Raw genomic sequence first — 24,402 nt, 5'->3', positions numbered from 1 at the left:
TCTGTGTGGAGTTTGCATGTTCTCCCCGTGACTGCATGGGTTCCCTCCGGGTACTCCGGCTTCCTCCCACCTGCAAAGACATGCACCTGGGGATAGGTTGATTGGCAACACTAAAATTGGCCCTAGTGAATGTGAGTGTGAATGTTGTCTGTGTTGGCGACTTGTCCAGGGTGTACCCCGCCTACCGCCCTAATGCAGCTGAGATAGGCCCCCAAGCCCCGGCCCCCGTCCCCAAAAGGGACAAGCGGTAGAAAATGGATGGATGGATGGAAAATATAGCTTCACCACTTTAGTCATAATTGTTAAGCTGAAGAATTTTCTTCTCTACGACTTTAGCTCCAGACTTCTTCTGGTTGTTAGATATTGTCATTACTGCCACGAGTGGTGGAAAAGTATATTACAAGTTGTGTATTGTTGCGACCCATACCGGCCACAGCTTAGAAAAATATATTTTTGGGTGACCCTAGGGTTAAGAAACACTGGTGTAGATAATATGTATTGGATATGCATTGGTGTGCATTTTGCTCCACATTCACACACATAACCCCCTTTTTGAGTCAGTTTGCAAACATGTTGAGGCGTTCCCTTAGATGCAAATAAAACCCTCACGCTGTCGCCCTTTTCAAAAGTATCAGAACAGGGTATCCGCGGGGTATTTAAAAGTCTAAAATCCAACAATTTGAATTTAAGGCCTTAAAATGTCTAAAAATTTCCTAAAATCTCATAAAAGGTCCTAAATCTAATTTTGAAAAGCCTAAAAAATCTATTTACGCTACTTTTATTCAAAACATGCATAAACTTGCGTCTTGCTTTTAAAATTGGATTTTTGAGGTTGCTTTAATGTAGGTTTCAGTTAGAAAAAAGGAGACCTTGGTGGAAGGCACCTGGCTTCTGAGACATTAATGTAATAAGGGAGTCAATGGTTTCAAAGGAGTAGAAAAGAGAAGGAAGAGATACAGATCAAAGCGACTTGGTCAGAATATGCTTTCACTGTAGTGAAAAATGTGTTCTTCTCAGTGAGACTGAGCGAATAAGAAAAGGAACATTGCTACACTCGGTATGAATAAACCACAGCAAGAACAGTACAAATATTAAACGTACAATGGTATGTAATGTTATATGATGACATAAGTGTTTTCCAACACAGAATAACACGAAAAACTTAAGGCAGCAGTCTCGACTGAGTTTGACAGTGAACAGAATGATGAACTTAGCTTCCATGATGTTTACAAATGTCTCCAGGTTGCGCTGGTTCTTGTTTTTACGTGTTGGTTTGTTGTGGTGTTTTTGTCTCGTCAAGTGTCGCAATGCGAGCATACTGTGCATGTGTCTGCTGCATTGTAGCACAATCCTGTTTGATTTGAAAATGTAATACTGGTAAGTAATCCTCATATTCATCAAAAATATCGGTAAACTCATTAAATGTTATTCTCCTGTACCATATTTTTCGAATTATAAATCGCTCCGGTGTATAAATCGCACCAGCCGAAAATGCATAATAAAGAAGGAAAAAATCATATACCGTATTTTTCGGACTATAAGTCGCTCCGGAGTATACGTTGCACCAGCCGAAAATGCACAATAAAGAAGAAAAAAACATATATACGTCGCACTGGAGTATAAGTCGCATTTTTGGGGGAAATTTATTTGATAAAACCCAACACCAAGAATAGACATTTGAAAGGCAATTTAAAATAAATGAATAATCGTGAACAACAGGCTGAATAAGTGTACGCCATATGACGCATAAATAACCAACTGAGAACGTGCCTGGTATGTTAACCAACACATCATGGTAAGAGTCATTCAAATAACTATAACATATAGATAACATATAGAACATGCTATACGTTTACCAAACAATCTGTCACTCCCGATCGCTAAATCCCATGAAATCTTCCTCCTCGGTGTCACTCCTGGTATGCGCCCCGCTCGCGTCCATTCTTTCTGCTGCTCGATCGCCGTTTTCTGGTGCATATTTCACTATGTCCAGCTTGTAATCTGCAGTATATGATTTCCTTTTCGGTGCCATTTTAGTTTAGTCCTTCTCAGTTTTTATAAGTTACCGCGATTGTTGATGTGATCTATTTTAGTAGCTCCGGCAGTAGCGTATAGCATATAGCAGTTAGCATTCCAAAACCCACAATGCACTTCTGCCATGACCCGCCCCCGCCGAATTCTTATTGGTTGGCGTGTGAGTGACGATTGCTGACGTGTGTGTGATGATTGCGGACATTTGCTTCGTCGCTCACGCGAATGAGATAAATAATATTATTTGATATTTTACGGTAATATGTGAATCATTTCACACATAAGTCGCTCCGGAGTATACGTCGCACCCACGGCCAAACTATGAAAAAAACGTCGACTTATAGTCCGAAAAATACGGTATAAGTCGTACTAGAGTATAAGTCGCATTTTTGGGGGGAAATTTATTTGATAAAATCCAACACCAAGAATAGACATTTGAAAGGCAATTTAAAATAAATAAAGAATAGTGAACGACAGGCTGAATAAGTGTACGTTATATGACGCATAAATAACCAACTGAGAACGTGCCTGGTATGTTAACGTAACATATTATGCTAAGAGTCATTCAAATAACTATAACATATAGAACATGCTATACGTTTACCAAACAATCTGTCACTCCTAATCGCTAAATCCAATGAAATCTTCTTCCTCTGTGTCGCTTCTAAACAACTCTGCCAACTCCAAAGGTAGACAATGCGCCGCTTCCTTTCTTTCTGCTGCTCGATTGCCGTTTTCTGCTGCATATTTCACTACTTCCAGCTTGTAACCTGCAGTATATTATTTCCTTTTCGGTGCCATTTTTGTTCGGCTCTTCTCAGATTTTATAAGTTACCGCCAATGTTGAAATGATCAAATTTCATAGGTACGGAAGTAGTAGCAGGTAGCATTTTTTTCCCCACAATGCACTTCTGCCATGACCCGCCTCCTACATGTTTATTGGTTGACGTGTGTGTGTGACGATTGCTGATATACGCCTAGTCTCTTACGTACCTTGCGTAATGACAATAAAGCTGATTCTGATTCTGATTCTGATTCTGAATGAGATAAATAATATTATTTGATATTTTACAGTAATGTGTTAATAATTTCATATATAAATCACTCCAGACTATAAGTTGCACCCCCGGCCAAACTATGAAAAAAAACTGCGACTTATAATCCGAAAAATACGGTACTTTAATTTCTTATTCTTGATTTGATACAATTGCAGCAGTAAAGCACATTCCAAACAGTTATACCATCATAATTGTGTAATGAATACATTTTTCATTTCTTTGTAGACGTATGAGACGACTGGCCAACACTGCTCCATCTTGGTAAGGCAAGAAAGCACACCTGATGATCTCCTTCATTGACCAGACGTTTGAGGATGCTCAACCATGAATACCCCAGAAGTGGTTTTTTTGTGTTGTTTTTTCAATCATGAACATATTCACCTGTAGTCTGTGACTGGAACATATGCGCACAGCCAAACAAATCAGCTTACACTTTTTTTTCATGCCACATTACATTTCAATTGATGATGCAATCAACCTTCATGTTTATTTCTCTCTGATAATGAAGATACCCCAAATCAATGTATGAAATCACTTGACCTTCTTTCATCTTTACAATTTGTCTAAGAAGAAGATGATAATGAATACATGGTTTTTAAAAGTGCTTCTTTAAACACCTTTTAATTTGGGAAATCAATAACTCTGTTACCTCAAATGTCAGACATATATTAAACACCTCACTAAGATCAAGTTCTTCAATAAGAAGTAGTTATAAATAGTTGATGTTTCAAATTCACTCATCCAACCCTCTCGGGATATACTATTTTAATTATTTAAGCAAAACAGGACAAAAAGTCCTTAAGATTTTGAAGGGTGTTAAACATTTTTTGTTTCCTTTGTTTGCTCACATTTCTCAAACTTCAGACCTAAACAAAAATATCAAACATGTAATACTTTTTTTTTTACCCTTTTGAAGACCTTTTGATCAAATAATGTCAGTTTTAAATTAGTAAAATAACTAATTTTATGCAAATGTGTACTATTTAAAAACTGTGGCATAATTTAATCAAAATACCTTCTAACGGTTACAACAGTGATGAGTAAATGACACTTTACTGATTATATGGCACACTCACTAGCTGTATTTACACTCCGCTGATACTGTGTTAAGTGTTTCATAATGGTCAATTGACATCTACTGGATTCAAAAAGTAATTACATTTGACCTGCAAATACAATTAATTGTTAGCAAATGACAATAGCTGCACAAAAATGCAAACAGGTGCAGCTTTGTTCAATGACCCAAACAGTATAGGGGCGGGGGGGCATTTACCCTATTTGGCGCTATTAGATCGAAATGATTCCAGACTTCGGAATGTTTGCCTTTCCTTAGTTACATTTAGATGGATGGTGGTGACGAAAACCAACGTCAACAAGGCACGCCACTCATCCAACTTCTTTTAATACAAGCGGTCACTTGTGAGCCGAAAGACGCGCTTCCTGATAAACTCAGTTTATTGCTTCATAGTCAAACGACACCTGTATCTATCAGGCCTTTTTTTTCCTTAAAGTGACACACGCATTGAGGGACACAGTATCACTCCTGGTGTATCATGAGACAACAATGCTCTGCTATCGTTTGACCCTTGACTAGGTTTAAATTTAAAAAAGTAAAACATTTTTACATGTTTGGTATTTTTTTAGGGTTGAAATTGAGAGATTTGATCAAAAAGGTCAACAAAAATATGAATCCATAATGGTTTTTATGCCCTTTGAAAAATTAAAGATATGAAAGACTTATATCGTTAGGCTTTGTTGTATTGTGTAGTAACAACCAGTGTATTGTACATGGGTAAAACAATTATACATCAACAATTTAACATTAAAAACCCTACAAAATTCATGTATAATGAAGTAACACAAACAACAAATAAGACCACAATACAGCAAAACTGTATTGATAGGACAACAATGTAGTCAAACGATATTAACAAAGATGCCAAGTCTTGAGGAAAATAACGCAACAACATGCTCAAATAGTATTTCAAAAATAATATTCTATAACATTGTAACTTTCGACTCGTCCAGTCCAAAACTCGACATGACTTTTTTTTCCCCGAGTCATTCCTTCGGGATTTACTAGAACGTTTCAGGTGATAGTCATGTCTCAAGATCCTCTAAGCAATGGTCTGACCTTTTCTTTAAGCACCTGGACACCACGTGCTTCACAGTTGCTGGGAGTTTTTTTTATTGTTTTTTTTGTATATAGGTATGTTGAGAATTGTTTTGCTTGTAGATTATGGACTATACAGTGGAAGAGCTGGTTTCAAATTCTTATGATATCCTTCCAGACACATTTATCAACAGTGTTCCTTCTCAAGGCCTCTGATCTCTGAGGAGGTTGCCAGAGTGAAATTCTCACTTTATTGATGAAGAGCAAAAGTAAACATTACATGTTGGGCTGTCTTAAGATTCTCCTCAAAATGTTTAGTTTTTATTAAATACATTTCACAAATACTTGAAGTGTTCCTATCCTAAATCAACTTTTTAAGAATCATGTGTAAGTTAAAAAAGCTATACTCTTGCTTTGCATGATGTGGAGGTGTCATATCATGAGCTTGCTTTCTTTTTAAATGATCCTTGCTTTCTTTTTTATGACACTTCAAAGAAATGTGTGAGAAGATTTTTTGTTTTCAGGGGAGCTAAATACCTACCTCAGTCACTGCCCCTCTGCTCTTTCCACTTCACAAACAATTGGTTCCATGCTGCATTCTCCAACATTCATCCTATTATCCGTCCATTTTCTACCGCTTGTCCCTTTTTGGAGTCGCGGGGGGTGCTGCATTCGGGCGGAAGGCGGGGTACATCCTGGACAAGTCGCCACCTCATCGCAGGGCCAACACAGATAGACAGACAACATTCACACTCACATTCACACACTAGGGCCAATTATATCCAATATAAAAATGTTTTGCTGCAAACAATAGCACCTACACTTTAAAAAAAATGTGGCAGCGCCGTCACCTAAAAATGACAATAGTACTGTTTTCCAATTACAGTAATGCACTGTAAGAACAACCAATATATATTTTATGGTAAATTACTGGCAGCTCGGTTGCCAGTATCTTACCATGGAAAAAAAAGTGGTACTGTTTTCTATTTGCATTAATGCACTGAAAAAAAAAAACAACTCTAGATTTTACAGTCAAATACTGGCAGTTCAGTCACCAAATGTTTACCAGAAAAATAACAATAGTACTGTTCTTCAGTAATCTACGGCTGTAGATGTTACTGTAGAAAGGTGTCAGCTCAGTTGCCAGAATTTGACTGTGAATAATAAAAGTGCAGTTATTTGATTTACAGTAATGCACTGTTAAAACGACCATAGATTTTACGTTTAAAAAAACTGGTAGCACAGTGAGAATTTTAACCTAAACATAAAAATGGTACCGTAAAATATTGGCAACTGAGATGCCAGGTTTTTTTTACCTTAAAATCTACACTCGTTTTTGTTTTTTTAATAGTGTAATCATATGAGGGGGCAAGTTGTCATGCAGCATGGGGGTACGGTACTCTGAAGTAATGAGTTGAGAAGGTCAAACCTGTGGAAGTTCAGCTCATTTAATCCCCCTACCATCTCTTTTGGGGGTGGTACCTCACTTTAAGCTGCAGCCAGTGGTGACCTTCATCCCGTCGTACACCTCCTCTGTCATTCTGCAGACTGCTCCAACATTTTCCCTGTACTGCTCTTTGGCCTGCCTTCTGCTGGACTCTTTCTGTAAACTGAAATTGATATGCATGCTTAAAATCCAGTTAGCTCTGTGAATGTTATTCCGTTTGCATCCTCGCAATTGTCTGGGTTAGGGTTTAAACGCAATTAAACGCTGACCTTTTATGTGGATGAGTGTTGTTGTATGCTAAAACACATAGTTCTACCGTACAGCGGGGGTGTCCAAACATTTCCCAGCAGGAGCTACATACTGAAACATGGTTGCTTGGACCAATGTGATATTCACCTTTTAATAAAGCCAATACAAGTGTACATGCTAACAACTAAAAATGTTGTTTATCTGGTAAATGTATTGCGCCAATTAAAACGGAGGTGTGGGCCGCAAATGTCTCCTGGGTCACATTTTGTACATCCCTGTTTTAAGTTGTATATGTGTAGCAGGGGCCGGCCACTCCCTTTCAAGATTGTTCTGGCTGCTGAGTATAAGCCAGCTTTTAGCTTGGTGGTGGTCAGCACACTCGCCTCTCATACGGACGACTAGGGTTTGCGTCCCCCCTACCCAATCTTATGAAGGTATTTGGCCAAACCACCTGGGTTAAATATGTGTACAGCAGTGACGTGCGGTGAGGTTCATGACTGGTGAGGCACTGACTTCATCACAGTCAGATTTACAAACATATGGACCCTAAAGAGTATCTTATTCACCATTTGATTGGCAGCAGTTAACAGGTTATGTTTAAAAGCTCATACCAGCATTCTTCCCTGCTTGGCACTCAGCATCAAGGGTTGGAACTGGGGGTTAAATCACCAAAAATGATTCCCGGGCGCGGCGCCGCTGCTGCCCACTGCTCCCCTCACCTCCCAGGGGGTGATCAAGGGGATGGGTCAAATGCAGAGGACAAATTTCACCACACCGAGTGTGTGTGACAATCATTGGTACTTTAACTTAACTTTAACTTTACACATACAAACTGTAGCACACAAAAAAGTACATTTAATTTAAAAAAAAAAGTTATTATGGTCTTACCTTTACTTATAAATGAAGTCCATGCGCAGCTCCTTTTAAACAAAAGCATCGATAACTTGTTTATAGAAGTCGTCCTTATCTTTCTTCAGTTTTAAAAGTCTCTCTGTCTCGATAGAAATCTTCCTTTTAATTATTACCTCCTGCTTCGATTGAAAGTCCAGTTTAGAAAACTGTTTTATTTTAGATATGTGATCCTCCATGTTAATAGTCCAGGCAAGAGAAAAAACTGTTGCTGCTTGTTGTCACTTCTTCTGCAGCCGAGTAGTCGCAAGAATGATCTCTGGGATCACTAGCGCCTTCTACCGCCAGGAGGTGGGATTACTGCGAGCCTCAGCCAGTGCGTCTACGCAGCCGTTTTATGATTGCTCAGCACAAGAAATACGTTACACACATACAGTTGTTGACAAAATACACTGTACATTATATACCTCAGCTAACTAAACTATGGAAATGTATAATATAATTCATATAGCAATATGGTCTCACTGCACAGCAGGCCAGCAGTTAGCCGAGTCATTGCGCAATCTATGGTGAGGCTCAACTCAGTGACGTGCCTCAACTGGCTGGTGACTCACCGCAAGTCTCTTCTCAGTATTTGAATGGCAAATGTGAAAATTCAGCGATGTTGAATAAAAATAATCTAAAACTGGTGAAGTTAAATGGAAAATAACTTTATAGTATAATCACTGGATACATATAACAATTTTAATTTTTTTCTTTTCACATTTTTTTTCTTTCCATGATGGCACGTGAGGCCCCGCCTCACCTGCCTCCCCTGACTGCATGTCACTGGTGTACAGTAATATAAACGTAGTTGCAATTGTTGTCAAATGGCATCGCTGAGTTCTTGGGCATGTTGAGTTTTTCTTGGTGCCTTATACTTGAAACAGTACTACCATATAGCTTGTTCTCTTTTTTTTTTTTTTGTCAAATGACTATAGTTTTTTTGGAAACGTAAAGGAAATTACATATTTATGAACTATACTTACTTTGTTACAGAACATAAGTCGTTTTTAACTATTTGTGTTAGGGACTTTTATGTTTACCTCACTATATTTTCAAAAGCAAATGTATACATATGTATATAAGTGTGATACATTTTTTTAATGAGCATTGTCTCTACTCGTTAACTTTCGTGTCTTTCAGCAGCCAATGGCTACAAGAAGGACTGTGATGCTGCACGCCAATCAGCTGTGAAGGAGAAGAAGGTGAAGTGAATTATATTTATATAGCGCTTTTTCTCTAGTGACTCAAAGCGCTTTACATAGTAAAACCCAATGTCTAAGTTACATTTAAACCAGTGTGGGTGGCACTGGGAGCAGGTGGGTAAAGTGTCTTGCCCAAGGACACAACGGCAGTGACTAGGATGGCGGAAGCGGGGATCGAACCTGCAACCCTCAAGTTGCTGGCATGGCCACTCTACCAACCGAGCTATACCGCCCCAAGGTATATGATTGGCTTCTTTTTTCAGGCGTCTTGTAAACAAGGAAGAAAAGGCCTGGCTTTAAGCATTTCCCGGTTCACATGACAACAAACTATTTTTTTCGCATTACACTTGCTGTGTTCTATTTGTAAATTGAAGTTAATCAGGTGATTGAACATTAATGAATCAGTTGTTACACATTAAAAGTGTGTTGTGTTCTGTACGAAGGAGTCAAAATCCTTGCTCAGGGTAGGCATGGTGGCCCAACCACGGCGGGTAGAGACGGCAGAGGCTGTCAGGCTGAAGTGGAGAAAGATGTGGCGGGCGTAGCAGGACGGCCCCGATGGCAAGTGGGCAATGGTGCTAACAGGCCAGAGGACACCCCGATTAGATTTGGGAAGTGGGGCATGGTGGGGCGGCTGCGGCGTGGGGCCTTGGCCAATTCCAATGGCCTTGACACATCTACGTGGGCCTGCTTGATCCAATGGATGGAAACAGTCTCAGGTCTGCCCCCAACGTCCACGACCATGCTCTTATCGCCGTGTTGTAGGACCTAAAAGGGCCCGTCGTAGGGGGGGTGTAAGGGTCCACGGTGGGTGTCGTGATGAATAAAAAAAAATGCGCAGGCTCGGGGGAAACCGAGAAGCAGGGGTACCATGCTGTGGTGTAGGGACGGGTGTGAAGGCCCTGGCTGCCTCCTGCGGGGAAGACCGCTGCTAGGCAGCATACCAGAGTGCATTGGCCACAGGAATGAAATCCCCAGGAACTTGCAGCACCTGGCCATAGACGAGCTTGGCAGACGAGGACTGCAGGTCTTCCTTAGGGGCGGTCCTTAGGCCTAGCATTACCCAGGAAAGTTAAAAAATGTTGAGGAGCTAAGCTTTGAGCCCCTCATATTTGTCCTGGGCAAAAGAGGATGTAATAACGCTTACTGCTCTGGCCGCCGTGGAACTCCCGAGCGCCGACACAACGTGGTAATAGCGCATGGCATCATCCGTAATACCACAAATGGCGAATTGGGCCTCAGCCTTTGCGAACCATGTTGTCGCAGACGACTCCCAAAACTCTCAGCAAAATGAGAATGGCAGAATTTGCCATGTCGCATCGAACGATGCCCGGAAACTTCAGCAGGACTGACGTCGGGGTCGCCAATGTAGCGCGTGTAGAAGTGAGTCGAGGGAAAAGTGTCAAAGGAGGAAGCTAATGATATTCAGCAACTTACAATAATGATGGAGCAGAAGTCAATATCTGTGCCTTTCTCTGTACACAACGGAATTGTGTTCATACTGAGCCAGTGAGCTGCTGCATCGCCTCTTGTGTTGGTAAAAGTTAATTCTAGATTATCAAACATGCCTCTCACTTGTATAGTGGAAGGTATTGGCCATAAACTGAGAGGTTGTAGGTCATCTTTGAAATTCAACTTAAGATACAAAAAGACGCACGTTTGCAGCCACCTCCACGCCCCTTACCCCAAACTGGAAGATATAAACTACCCATCAGTTGGCATCCTAATCTTCTGGATCATCATTTGTCCCAAAGTAGCCGTTGTTATGTCTCATGAAGTCTGCCATGATTAGTAGTAGTTTTTGTTGAAGGAAATAGCGAACGTTGTAATGCGTCCGTGAAATTAATGCGCTGCCGTATGCTTAAAATGAGCAAAATATTGCATGTTATTATGAATGTGCCTGTTACTACATTAAATATAAACTTACAGTGGGTGTATGAAACGTTGATGTAAGTTTTTGGATGTTTTTAAGAGCACTTTATAGAATAGAATAGAATAGAAAGTACTTTATTGATCCCTGGGAGAAATTCAGCACCACAGTTCGCTCACAATAGACAGTAATAATAATAAATAATATAATATATATATAATATATTATATATATAATATATAAATAATATACATATATTCTATATATACTCTACATTTAAGTGCAGTCAAGGAACATATGCATTATACAGTCTGATGGCTGATCTCCTGTGTCGTTCCGTGTTGCATTTTGGGAGTCTGAGCCCAAAACTAGAACGTGCTCATTCTCCCCACAAGGTCCGAGTGTAGTGGGTGGGAGGTGTTGTATAGGCAGAATACAGCGACTCCCCATACCTTCATTGTTAGCTGACTTTTGCTAGCATTTATTTTCGAATTCCAAATGCATGAAAAATGAAAAATGTGTGCTTGTCTTACATAGAGACTGTGAATGATAGACAAACACAAAGTGCAGTTCCCCTTTAAGCAACACTTTTACTTTTTACCTGTATATATACATTTCATACTTTAGTATTATTTGTGTGTATGATATATAACAGCCACTCTAAGATATTCATGTCAATTTTCGACAAGGAACTTTGACTTTTACAAATAATTTTCCTGGAAAGTTTGTTTACTTTTTTTTTTCCAGGTATGACTTTTTGCTACGGTACTTTATACAATACAGTGCAAGCATATGTAGAATAAAAGTAGTATACTTTATATACATTATGTAGTAGGATATATTACATTGATATTTGTGTAGTGCTCTTGTTAGTACATGAAGTAATTGTATACATGTACAAACATGTCAAGTTCGTTTTAAGAGCCCGACATAATGTTTCAATTTATGGGCGATACCCTAAATTGTATTACCCATTTGATACCAAATTAAACAGCTTAGTATCGCCGATTGAATACATATAAGTTGTCAAATCAAACACCATATTGATTTATTTACCGCTGTGTATAGTTGACTCTTTTTTTATACAAACAAGCTAGCATGCATACAATATACTTTGTTGGCAAGAGAGACGTGTTATTACATTGCTTTAAACGGGCACAAAGTAATGACCATGAATTGATTAACGTGGAGCCCGAGTTGAAAAACTTATTCGGGTGTTACCATTTAGTGGTCAATTGTACGGACTATGTACTGTACTGTGCAATATACTAATACAAGTTTCAATCAATTCTTCTACACGATATCATTAAGACTTAAAATATCTTATTTACACAGATAAGGTGGATGGAGAAAATGTCACGTAATTCATTCTAATTGCTTGTCTGGAGACAGGTAGACACAGCTGGGTAAATAAATATATCGACATTGCAATACAGTATAAACATCGATACCGGTATTGTAAACATTGGTATCGCTATGTGTAACGATCGGTATCGCTTTACCGATGACGTCACACGGGAAAATAAACATGGCGTCTGGACAGCAGTGGGTGTTGGTTGAAATGGTGCAAGCCTTGTACGAGGTAATTTTGTAACTTTTTCCAACACAGTTTGATACTATTCGGTGTCTGGCTACATGTTGCTATTGTTTCTGCTAGGTAGTTGTCAGGAAGTATGTGGTATTGATGCTATTTCCGTCTTTTTGTACCATCATGTAACAAAAGACACCACCTACTAGGTAGTACCCAAGATAAACTTTTCTGTATCCGTTTTATTAAGTATAATATTTTGTTATTTTAAGCATTGATAAATACGTATTTCGATTATAATGGAAAATATATTTCTGTTGAATAACTTAAGGCGTTTTATAGTGTCGTTTCGACGGTTTTAAGCAGATTCTTCTAGGATTCCGTCAGTGTTCTTGCACTTCCGTACTAAGTTTTTATTGGGTGACAGACTTGACTATCGAAAAATATAAACTTTTAGTCATTCAAAAAGTATTTGGTTACTCTCAAAGTGTGTTTAAGATCCTTCTTCATTTGGTGACCATTTGTAAATTATCACTATCGTAAAGCAGATCGAGACTGTGAAGAACATGTGCACCTTAAATGACGCAAGCAACTCATTCTGTTACTGTTATCAACTAATTTATCACTGATAAGGGAATACTCCTCACTGATACATCCCATGAAAGTAAAAATTGTATAAAAAATTAGGAATTTATATTGACAGTATAATAGATGAATAAAACCATCAAATCTGGTGCTGGTTGGTTATCTCACATATGTGAACACGTGTTAAAATATCAGCAATAAAAAACTAGAAGCATAGATGTAGCCTGAACTAGGATTTTCACAATACCAGAATTTTAGTAGTCAATACAGACACCTATGAATTTCCACCAGTCTTGATACTTATTCATTACCATTAAAAAATACTGAGCTCATACTTTTTAATTAACTATTTTATTGAACTGTGTTTTCAAGTGTCAAGTATTTAAGAATATAGTGATTCAACATCTTTTTGCGCATAATTCAAATTGCAGTATCAGCTGCCAAGATGGAACTAACTATACATTTAAAAAAGAACAGCCGTGTTCTACAACCTACCAGTATGTCAAAACAAACAATACTGTGCTTATAAATATGCTCATAAATAACAGCAATATTTAACTATTTTACGTCCTAAAAGAACAGCAGTGGTGTGCAGTCTTAAAGTATATAAAACAAACAATATTGTTTTTAATATTCTTTCAATATGGTGGTAGCATGATGTCACACGTAACTTGTAGTAATAAACTAGGTTAATAAAAAAGCTAAAACATATTTAAAGACACGTCTGTTGTTGTATCAACACTTAAGCCTTTTCTCATTACGATATTTCTTTTTGCAAATTTGTTTCCATTTTTGTTGTATTTCTTGTTTTTTTTAAGAGCTGCATTCAGCAAATGGCCCCCAGGCCACACTTTGCATTCCTGGTGAAATAGAGCAATAGTGTTCAAAGTGTTGCCAAACGACAGAAGAGTGTCTCAAAGCTGTTTTCTTCGTGCTTATAGAAGTGATAAAGGTTCGCTTGCATGCTTATGCAGGTTTTCTGAACGTTGTAGTAATGCACAGTCCACGGGCTTGTGGTGGTGGATTTCCACTGTCACGTATACCTTTGTGACTGCTTGTATTTGATTACTTTATAAATGCTAGACACAGGGTACACCTATCTTTCACTTTTAGTATGTGCCACTACTCGCCAAATATCAATCAATCAATCAATCAATCAATGTTTATTTATATAGCCCTAAATCACAAGTGTCTCAAAGGGCTGCACAAGCCACAACGACATCCTCGGTACAGAGCCCACATAAGGGCAAGGAAAAACTCACCCCAGTGGGACGTCGATGTGAATGACTATGAGAAACCTTGGAGAGGACCGCATATGTGGGTAACCCCCCCACTCTAGGGAGACCGAATGCAATGGATGTCGAGTGGGTCTAACATAATATTGTGAGAGTACAGTCCATAGTGGATCTAACATAATAGTAAGAGTCCAGTCCATAGTGGGGCCAGCAGGATATCATCCCGAGCGCAGACGGGTCAGCAGCGCAGAGATGTTCCCAACCGATACACAGGCGAGCGGTCCACCCCGGGTCCCGACCCCGGACAGCCAGCACCCCATCCATGGCCACCGGACCTGTGTGTCTCCCCCTCCACAAGGGATAGGGGGGAGCAGAGGAGAAAAGAAAAGAAACTGCAGATCAACTGGTCTAAAAAAAAAAAAAAAAGCGACAAATGGCTATAAAGTGCATCACAGATCATTTCTGCTACGTCTCGTTCTCTGGCAAACCCTCTGTGTATGAGGTGTGTTGTGAAGTGGAGTTACGCCACACCTACAGTTATGTTACACTGCCACACTTCCATTATCATTTGTTTATTATGAGCGAAGGCGAACTGAATGTGTCAAATCTGCATTAGTGACAGGCTTCCACGGTTAAGTAAATAATAATATAAATAGCATTTTTTAATCGAAATAATTGTGAACTTGCAGCCCTACATGATACATCACAGAAACTGATCAATCAGTTTGTGACTTAATGCATGTTTTGAACTGTGCAGCCATTGATCCGATTGAAAAAGGTAGAGAAACATAGATTGGAATTTTTAAACACAGCCTCTTGTTTTATTGGACACTCTCTTCCACAATCAGATAATGATACATCTGCTGAATATACATCTTAACTGTCTGTTTTAGGCTCCATCTTATCACCTCATTTTGGAAGGAATCCTCATTTTATGGATCATCAGACTTCTCTTCTCGAAAACCTACAGACTACATGAGACTAATAAACTCACTGAGAAGGTAACAGGGCTTTGGGTGTGTGCGTGCACAAGTGTGTGCATATGTGATTGTGCATGGGTGTGGGAGATTGAGCTGTTGAAACTGACCATCATATGCACACATGTAATAGTAGGGGAAACATTGTGGTGTCAAAACAGTGGCAAAACCATCCATCCATCCATTTTCTACCACTTATCCCTTTCGGGGTCGCTGGGGGTGCTGGAGCCTATCTCAGCTGCATTCAGCAAGTCGCCACCTCATCACAGGGCCAACACAGATAGACAGAACCGTCATGCTAAAAACCACACTGTGTGCATGGCTCCTACATTAAATTTTTTGCTTAGACTCATTTTGCGCGTGCATGGACACATTTTACGCTTGTGTGCAGAATTTGCGCTGAGAATGTATTTCTCTACACGTGCAGCGCTCCACCCTTTTGGCACCCAGTGCCCGGCATTGATTACACGACTCGGCAACTCCCTTCCTTTCTGATTGGTAGCTTTAAACGCATTCTGTTTCTTGGTTAGAGCCAATCCGAGGGAAGCTACCTTCAAACTGTGTCTATTCTGAAGAAGTGTAGTGTTCAGAGTCTAAAGTTTAGACAGAATAACCCATTATATTGTTGGGTTGCATATGACATCATATCCGTTTTTTTTGTTTGTGGCTTATTTGACATGATGGTCAACCAGCTTGAGTGTAGCATTAAAACAACTGAGAGTGAGTGTAGTGTTTGAGCAGAAAATGCCGTATTGCTGTTCCGTTCTCAGGTGTTCCAGTTGTTCAAATAGAGAGATAGGAAAGAGCTTTCATAGAGTCCCGAAATAAATAGTTCCTAAAGGTAATAAAGTCAGGGGAAAAAACAAAAGTGCGTCGAAGGAAACTGCTCTTAAAAATATCACCTTCATCATCTTGTGGAATACAATCGGACCATGCTCGTGTCTGCAGAGATCACTTTGTAAAATGTAAATTTGAACATTTGATTTGTTTGAGAAACTTTCTGTGATGCAATCGAGTTTATTCTCTGCTATATTGGTAGTGTTTGATAGCAGAACTAAATGTAAAAACGGTCAAGCGATCACATTAGTTTGTGTTATTTTGTGGTTGCTATGACTAAATATAAGTACGAAGACCTGCTTGTGCAAATAAACTAACATCATGTTAAGTCCAAGTAATGAGTACTGTGATTGTTGTTCCAATCCACCGTATTTTCAGAACAGAAACTAAAAGCTTAGCTGTTGTTATTGTGCAGTAAAGCCAAAGCCTTTATTTGACACGGGTGACACATTATAAAGTCTTTCGTGCTATTCGTTTGCATCAAGAAGATATCCGTAATATTATTAATGAACTAGAAGAAATCTCCCATAGGCTTAACAGCATATATTGAATCTTTATATCGCTAGCAAACACTGCCCAACACAGACACATTTATAGCTAATTAATGAGACAAAATATGAACTTCACACCACAAAAACAACTGCAGACATGAATTGTAGATGTGACTGATATTTGTAGCAAGAAATCAACTGTAAACAAACTTACCTTTTTTCGCATTAGCGTCACTATCACAGTTGCACTGTACTTTATGTCAAACACTTAGCGATTCAGGAATAAATCCAACTTTGTCTTTCACTGATTGCTTAATTTCTGGACACCTCCAGATGTATCCATCTTTCCATTCTTTTCTTCTCTGAATCCATGTGTGTCAAATGAAGTGAGGTCATAGCGTGCAATAACGTCTTGGTGATGATGAATAGTTTAAATCTTTCCAAGAAAATATTTCTTAAGAGTGTATAAATCCACTCCATCCCATTAAAAAAAAAAAAAAAAAAAAAAAAAAAACATTTTCATGATCGCTTAAATATTTGCCTCTACTTTCAAATATGCCCAAATCTGCACTGATGCAGGCAAATAAACAGCAGCCTAATGGGAGTCGAGACCATCGCCTAGTCTAGTGCCTCTCGGTCACGTGATTACAGCCCAGCAATATTTTAATTCCCTATGAAGTAACATGCTTAAAATAAAAACAATAAAATAACACAAATATGATCAGATTGTGAGTGTGTCACATTTGCGACTCTGGCATGATGACATCAGAGCATCGATAAATTGACTACCTTTTATCATATCTATATAGCATGTCTATAGCAGGGGGGCCCATACTTTTTCAACAGGCAAGCTACTTTTCAAATGACCAAGTCATATTCATATTCATATTCATATATATATGTATATATATATATATATATATATATATATATATATATATATATATATATATATATATATATATATATCTGTGAAGGCACCATTAATGCTGAAAGGTACATACAGGTTTTGGAACAATATATGCTGCCATCTAAGCGCCGTCTTTTTCATGGACGCCCCTGCTTATTTCAGCAAGACAATGCCAAGCCACATTCAGCACGTGTTACAACAGCGTGGCTTCGTAAAAAAAGAGTGCGGGTACTTTCCTGAACCGCCTGCAGTCCAGACCTGTCTCCCATCAAAAATGTGTGGCGTAAAATACGACAGCGGAGACCCCGGACTGTTGAACGACTGAAGCTCTACATAAAACAAGAATGGGAAAGAATTACACTTTCAAAGCTTCAACAATTAGTTTCCTCAGTTCCCAATCGTTTATTGAGTGTTGTTAAAAGAAAAGGTGATGTAACACAGTGGTGAACATGCCCTTTCCCAACTACTTTGGCACGTGTTGCAGCCATGAAATTCTAAGTTAATTATTATTTGCAAAAAAAAAATAAAGTTTATGAGTTTGAAATTTAAATATCTTGTCTTTGTAGTGCATTCAATTGAATATGGGTTGAAAAGGATTTGCAAATCATTGTATTCCGTTTATATTTACATCTAACACAATTTCCCAACTCATATGGAAACGGGGTTTGTATATATATATATATATATATTTATATATATATATATATATATATATTCATATATATACATATGCGTATGTATCTATGTAGGTATGTGTGTGTGTATATATTAGGGATGGCCGATCCGATCCAAATATCGGATCGGCCGCCGATATTTGCCAAAAAATGTGTATCGGCAAGGCATGGGAAAATGCCGATCCAGATCCAGTTTAAAAAAAAACTCCGGTCCGTGTTTTCCAACGCACCTATTTAAATAATACATTCCACTTTTCTGCTGCTCCCTAATTTCCGTTCCGCATTTTCAACACATCCACAGGTCTGTGGATTCTCACGCAGTTGCTTTTAGCTGCTGGCATTACACGACAGGCTCTTCTCACTCTTTCCTGTGTCTCCCTCTCACAGACAGCAAGCGCACCTTCTTACACACGTCACATACTGTCACGTCATACGTCACATACGTATACGCCCTCCCCGAGCAGAGAGCAAGCACACCTTATACCAGAGGTGGGACCAAGTCATTGTTTTGCAAGTCACAAGTAAGTCTCAAGTCTTTGCCCTCAAGTCCGAGTCAAGTCCCGAGTCAAGTCCAAAGTCAAGACTGGAAAGTCTCAAGTCAAGTCCTAAGTCCTGCATTTTGAGTTTCGAGTCCTTTCAAGTCCTTTTAACCACAGACTAATATATTAACACAGATTGTGTATGCTTTTCAAACGCTGTATTTATTTATTAAAACAAGTGCATTTTAAATTGCAGGAAAGAAAATTGTGCTGACATTGCACTTTATAATAGCACTATTAACCAGTCATTTTAAACATTAACTCATTCCTTTACAGAACAAACACATTGAAAAATAAAGTGCAAATGTACTTATTTGTACAAAAGTGTTAACATTGAAAAAACATGACATATACGTGAACATAACAAAAAAGTTGTACTTTTTATATGTCAGGGCCCTATGCTGCATTGCATTTGCAAAAGACCAAATTAGCCAAGAGTCTGTCAGTCATTTGTGCACGATGGGGGCGTAGTATGATGCCACCATGGCTGAAAACTCGCTCCACTGGAGCACTGGAGGCAGGCACTGCCAAGACTCTCATGGCCACTTGGAACAGTGAAGGAAGAGTCTTCATGTTCAATGCCCAGAACAAAAGGGGGGAGAGAGTTGTTTTGGGTTGGTGCACTACTTGTAAGTGTATCTTGTGTTTTTTATGTTGATTTAATTAAAAAAAGAAAAGAAAAAAAAAATTTCTTGTGCGGCCCGATACCAATCGATCCACGGACCAGTACCGGGCCGCGGCCCGGTGGTTGGGGACCACTGAGGTAAACAACCAACAGTATGTCAGAAAGCTAGCTAAAACGGTACACATATTCATAATATAGTATACATTTTAACTGACCTTTATTTGACTATTTTTGTCTTTTTTTAGGTGGCTAAAATACGCGGTGCTGCTGACCGCCGTCTAACGTTACGTGTGATATATTGACTAACGTAACCCTGCTTAAAAGAAATCACTGAACAAAAAGTATGAATAAGGTAGTGAACTGCAACAGATTCCCGTGTTTGCAATAATGTTATAACGTTAGCAGTGAGTTTACAGCCTCACTGATTTAACTACACAGCAAATAAAAGTCACGTTACTTAGCCAATAAACGTTATCTTACATTCAAAACTTACCGTTCTTTGTGCAACTTCAAATGCCGGACGAAGTTGGAAGTTGTTGCCTCTCCATCAGTAATTTTCGAACCGCATGTGTTGCATACTGCAAACCGTTTTGTGTTGACCACCTCGTAATTTTTATACCCAAACAAAATTATTTTAGGTATCATTTTTTGTTCACTGGCGTGTGGTTTGGACATGTCTTCTTTGTTGGTTGTCCTGCAATTTGATTGGATGAATGCTGTGTGATGAAAACAAAGTAGATCTAATTTGATTGGCTGTTGTACTGAGAGCACACCAGCTGACACACGCAACGCTGATAGACAAGTACACAATGAAAAATACAGAGCGCTCCCGAATAACTTTTTCATCTTTGGGTTTTGGGGAAAGTAGCAAGTCATGTCAAGTCATGTCAATTCAAAAGGCTCAAGTCCAAGTGAAGTCACAAGTCATTGATGTTAAAGTCTAAGTCGAGTTGCAAGTCTTTTTACATTTTGTCAAGTCGAGTCTAAAGTCATCAAATTCATGACTCGAGTCTGACTCGAGTCCAAGTCATGTGACTCGAGTCCACACCTCTGCCTTATACGTACGTATACGTCCTCCCCGAGCAGAGAGGTAGCAGCATGGCTAACGTTAGCTGTGATGCTAGCGCAGCCGCTAAGGTGCGTGCCTGTGCAATTGCGTACTGCTCAAGCGTCCTCTGCGCACGGCAAATCTATGCCACGCACAAAATCAAATAAAAAAATAAGCGCATAACAATTTTCGACACACGGACACGACAGAGAAATCAGTTTTCGTCATCATTGTTCAAATATTGTAATGTCTGTCAAGACGCTTATCTCCATTCGGTGCCACACGTCCACACCATCACAATGCCGAGGCAAACATTTCCAGACAACACCGTATGAAAAAAATAGTGATTTTTTTTTTAGTTGTGATTTTCTTCTCTACATGAAAGTTTAAAAGTAGCATATATTAATGCAGTATGAAGAAGAATGTTTTAATGTAGACACATAGAATCATCATACTGCTGTGATTATATGCATCAAGTGTTCATTCAAGGCTAAGGCAAAATATCCACATATATATGGTGTATCGTGACATGGCCTTAAAATATCGCAATATTAAAAAAAGGCCATATCGCCCAGCCCTAGTTCAATGATGCCATTTCTGTTTGCCATGTATAATTTTGTCTATTTTGTGTTTATCCTTGAATAAACAGGTCAGTTTCTTGTTACCAACCATTGTGTATTATTCAAACTCACCTAATTCAGCTGGCTAGTTGTTAGCAAGAGTACTAAAACCCTTTTCAACATGATTCTGACAACTAAGTAGGCTAAATAACTTTAAACTTTAATACATGCTCGGATAGGCCAGTATCGGTCAGTATCGGTATCGGATCGGAAGTGCAAAAACAATATCGGTATCGGATCGGAAGTGCAAAAACCTGGATCGGGACATCCCTAGTATATATATATATATATATATATATATATATATATATATAGGATGTATATATATATATATGTGTGTGTGTGTGTGTGTGTGTGTGTGTGTGTGTGTGTGTGTGTGTGTGTGTGTATATATATATATATATATATATATATATATATATATATATATATATATATATATATATACTAGGGATGTCCCGATTCAGGTTTTTGCACTTCCGATCCGATACCGATATTGTTTTTGCACTTCCGATATAATAAGGAATATGGAATATATATATATATATATATATATATATATATATATATATATATATATATATATATATATATATATATATACACATACTATATATAATAGGGATGTATATATATATATATATATATATATATATATATATATATATACTTCCACATTTACCCATTCACACACACATTCACACACTGATGGAGGGAGCTGCCATGCAAGGCGCTAACCAGCACCCATCAGGAGCAAGGGTGAAGTGTCTTGCTGAGGACACAACGGACATGACGAGGTTGGTACTAGGTGGGGATTGAACCATGGACCCTCGGGTTGCGCACGGCCACTCTTCCACTGCGCCACGCCGTCCCAATATATATATATATATATATATATATATATATATATACACCGTATTTTCCGCACCATTAGCCGCACCTAAAAACCACAAATTTACTCAAAAGCTGACAGTGCGGCTTTTAACCCGGTGCGCTTTATATATGGATAAATATTAAGATTCATTTTCATAAAGTTTCGGTCTCGCAACTTTGGTAAACAGCCGCCATCTTTTTTCCCGGTAGAACAGGAAGCGCTTCTTCTTCTACGCAAGCAACTGCCAAGGTAAGCACCCGCCCCCATAGAACAGGAAGCGCTTCTTCTTCTACTGTAAGCAACCACCCGCCCCCGGAAGAAGAAGAAGCGCGCGGTGCATGCTGGGATATGTGACGTTTCATTTCCATTTGTGTGTTTATGTAAAGACCCCAAAATGGCTCCTATTAAGTGTGTTGTCTGTCTAATTATAAATAATGCAGACGAGGCGTGTTAACTGAGTTCTCAACGTTTACTCACAGCGTGCTCATAACCACATTCTAACTGCCAGCATACAACGCTTCTCAGGGCTACCGCGCATGCTCGTCACTATCGTTGCATGCTGGGTAGTGTAGTTGTTATATTTGCTAGCTCATAACATCACATTAAGAGACACGCTTACGCGCTTAATTCAATACTCGCCGTCATTCCGGGTGGATTGACAAAAGACCTCCAGCCGCTACATATTGGTGTCAACAGGGCATTCGAAGCTAGACTGCTAACTGCGTGGGAACAGTGGATGACAGAAGGCGAACACACCTTCACTAAGACAGGGAGACAGCGCCAGACGACGCCAACATCACCTTCACTAAGACAGGGAGACATCGCCAGACGACGCCAACATCTGCCAGTGGATCGTAAATGCCTGGGCAGATATTTCGGTCACAACTGTGGTCCGAGCTTTCCGGAAGGCAGGATTCACAGAACTGCTGGACAACAGTGACACTGACTCCGATGACTTCGACGAGACGGAACCGGCCATTTTGGATCCCACATTTGCCCAACTTTTCAATTCGGACACCGAAGACGAAGAATTCGAAGGATTTACGAATGAAGAATAACTTCAGAAAGTGAGCGCTATGTTTATTTTGTGTGTTGTGATTAACGTTCGAGCAACATTATGTTGCTATTGCTCTGCACTATTTTGAATTTTACTATGTTTGTGATTGCACATTTGCGTACATTTTGGGACAGAGTTGTTAGAACGCTGGTTTTTAATATATTATTAAAGTTTGACTGACCTATCTGACTGTTTTTTTGACATTCCCTTTAGCGCAGCGTAGGCGCGGCTTATAGTCCGGGGCGGCTTATAGGTGGACAAAGTTTTGAAATATGCCATTCATTGAAGGTGCGGCTAATAACCCGGGGCGGCTTATAGTGCGGAAAATACGGTATATATATATGTGTAGATATATTTATAAATATATATTTTTCTTTATGAAACAGTCGTTTTTTGATAACATGTGAAAGGTGTTTAATAAAAATACAAGCATGTATCATGTTGTAATTGTATGCATGTTTGAAATAAGCTCAAACCATAACCATAATACATAGATTCCTTTCTTTCATGAAGACAAGTTAGTGTATTACCTGATTCTAATGACTTGCATTGATTGGAATCAGACAGAATTGACAGTTGTTCTGATAACTTCCACATCTTCGAATTTACATTATGGAGGTGAAAAAAAGTCCTTGTTTCTGTCCAATACCACATGAAAGTGGTTGTTTTTGGCATCTTATTTGTCCAGCTTCCATACTGATTTTTAAACATTTTACAATAAATACAATGACGGCAAACTCCGTAGCTTCCTAGTTTATGTGCGCTAGCTTTCTGAGACTCTTATTTTGTTAGCGCAGGCAGGATGGAGCAGCCCTTTTATTGTGAAGACAGGAACTGTGCTGTCGGTCTTTAGGCTTTTGACGGCATGTGTGGCGCGAGAGTCTGTTGAAATAAAAAGTGTTCCTCGCTTTCCTGCAGAGGTGGGTAGAGTAGCCAGAAATTGTACTCAAGTAAGAGTACTGTTACTTTAGAGATTTATTACTCAAGTAAAAGTAAGGAGTAGTCACCCAAATATTTACTTGAGTAAAAGTAAAAAGTATGTTGTAAAAAAACTACTCAAGTACTGAGTAACTGATGAGTAACATACACACACATATCATATATATATATATATATATATATATATATATATATATATATATATATATATATATATATATATACACACACACACACACATATATACATACATATATATATATATATATATATATATATATATATATATATATATATATATATATATATATATATACAGTGGGGCAAAAAAGTATTTAGTCAGCCACCAATTGTGCAAGTTCTCCCACTTAAAATGATGACAGAGGTCTGTAATAGGTACACTTCAATTGTGAGAGACAGAATGTGAAAAAAAAATCCAGGAATTCACATTGTAGGATTTTTAAAGAATTTATTTGTAAATTATGGTGGAAAATAAGTATTTGGTCAGTAACAAAAATTCAACTCAATACTTTGTAATATAACCTTTGTTGGCAATAACAGAGGTCAAACAATTACTATAGGTCTTTACCAGGTTTGCA

General features: G+C 38.7%; 2 protein-coding genes across 2 annotated transcripts in view; both read left to right on the top strand.

Moving 5' to 3' along the window:
* Window positions 1–7,540, top strand: part of LOC133619523 (SWI/SNF-related matrix-associated actin-dependent regulator of chromatin subfamily B member 1-like) — a 30,681-nt gene extending 23,141 nt beyond the window's left edge. Inside the window, exon 9 of the mRNA XM_061980582.2 lies at window positions 3,315–7,540. Within this exon, the coding sequence (XP_061836566.1) occupies window positions 3,315–3,354 (40 nt within the window). The 3' untranslated portion in view covers window positions 3,355–7,540. The remainder of the gene's footprint in view (window positions 1–3,314) is intronic.
* Window positions 7,541–12,355: 4,815 nt separating this feature from the next.
* sptlc1 (serine palmitoyltransferase, long chain base subunit 1) overlaps window positions 12,356–24,402 on the top strand; it is an 89,844-nt gene continuing 77,797 nt past the window's right edge. The window contains exons 1-2 of the mRNA XM_061980581.1: window positions 12,356–12,446; window positions 15,106–15,213. Coding sequence (XP_061836565.1) covers window positions 12,369–12,446; window positions 15,106–15,213 — 186 coding nt within the window. The 5' untranslated portion in view covers window positions 12,356–12,368. The remainder of the gene's footprint in view (window positions 12,447–15,105; window positions 15,214–24,402) is intronic.

The sequence above is a fragment of the Nerophis lumbriciformis genome, linkage group LG20 (genome assembly GCF_033978685.3).
Source record: "Nerophis lumbriciformis linkage group LG20, RoL_Nlum_v2.1, whole genome shotgun sequence".
Taxonomy (NCBI): Eukaryota; Metazoa; Chordata; class Actinopteri; order Syngnathiformes; family Syngnathidae; genus Nerophis; species Nerophis lumbriciformis.
This window is presented reverse-complemented; position numbering and strand designations above follow the sequence as displayed.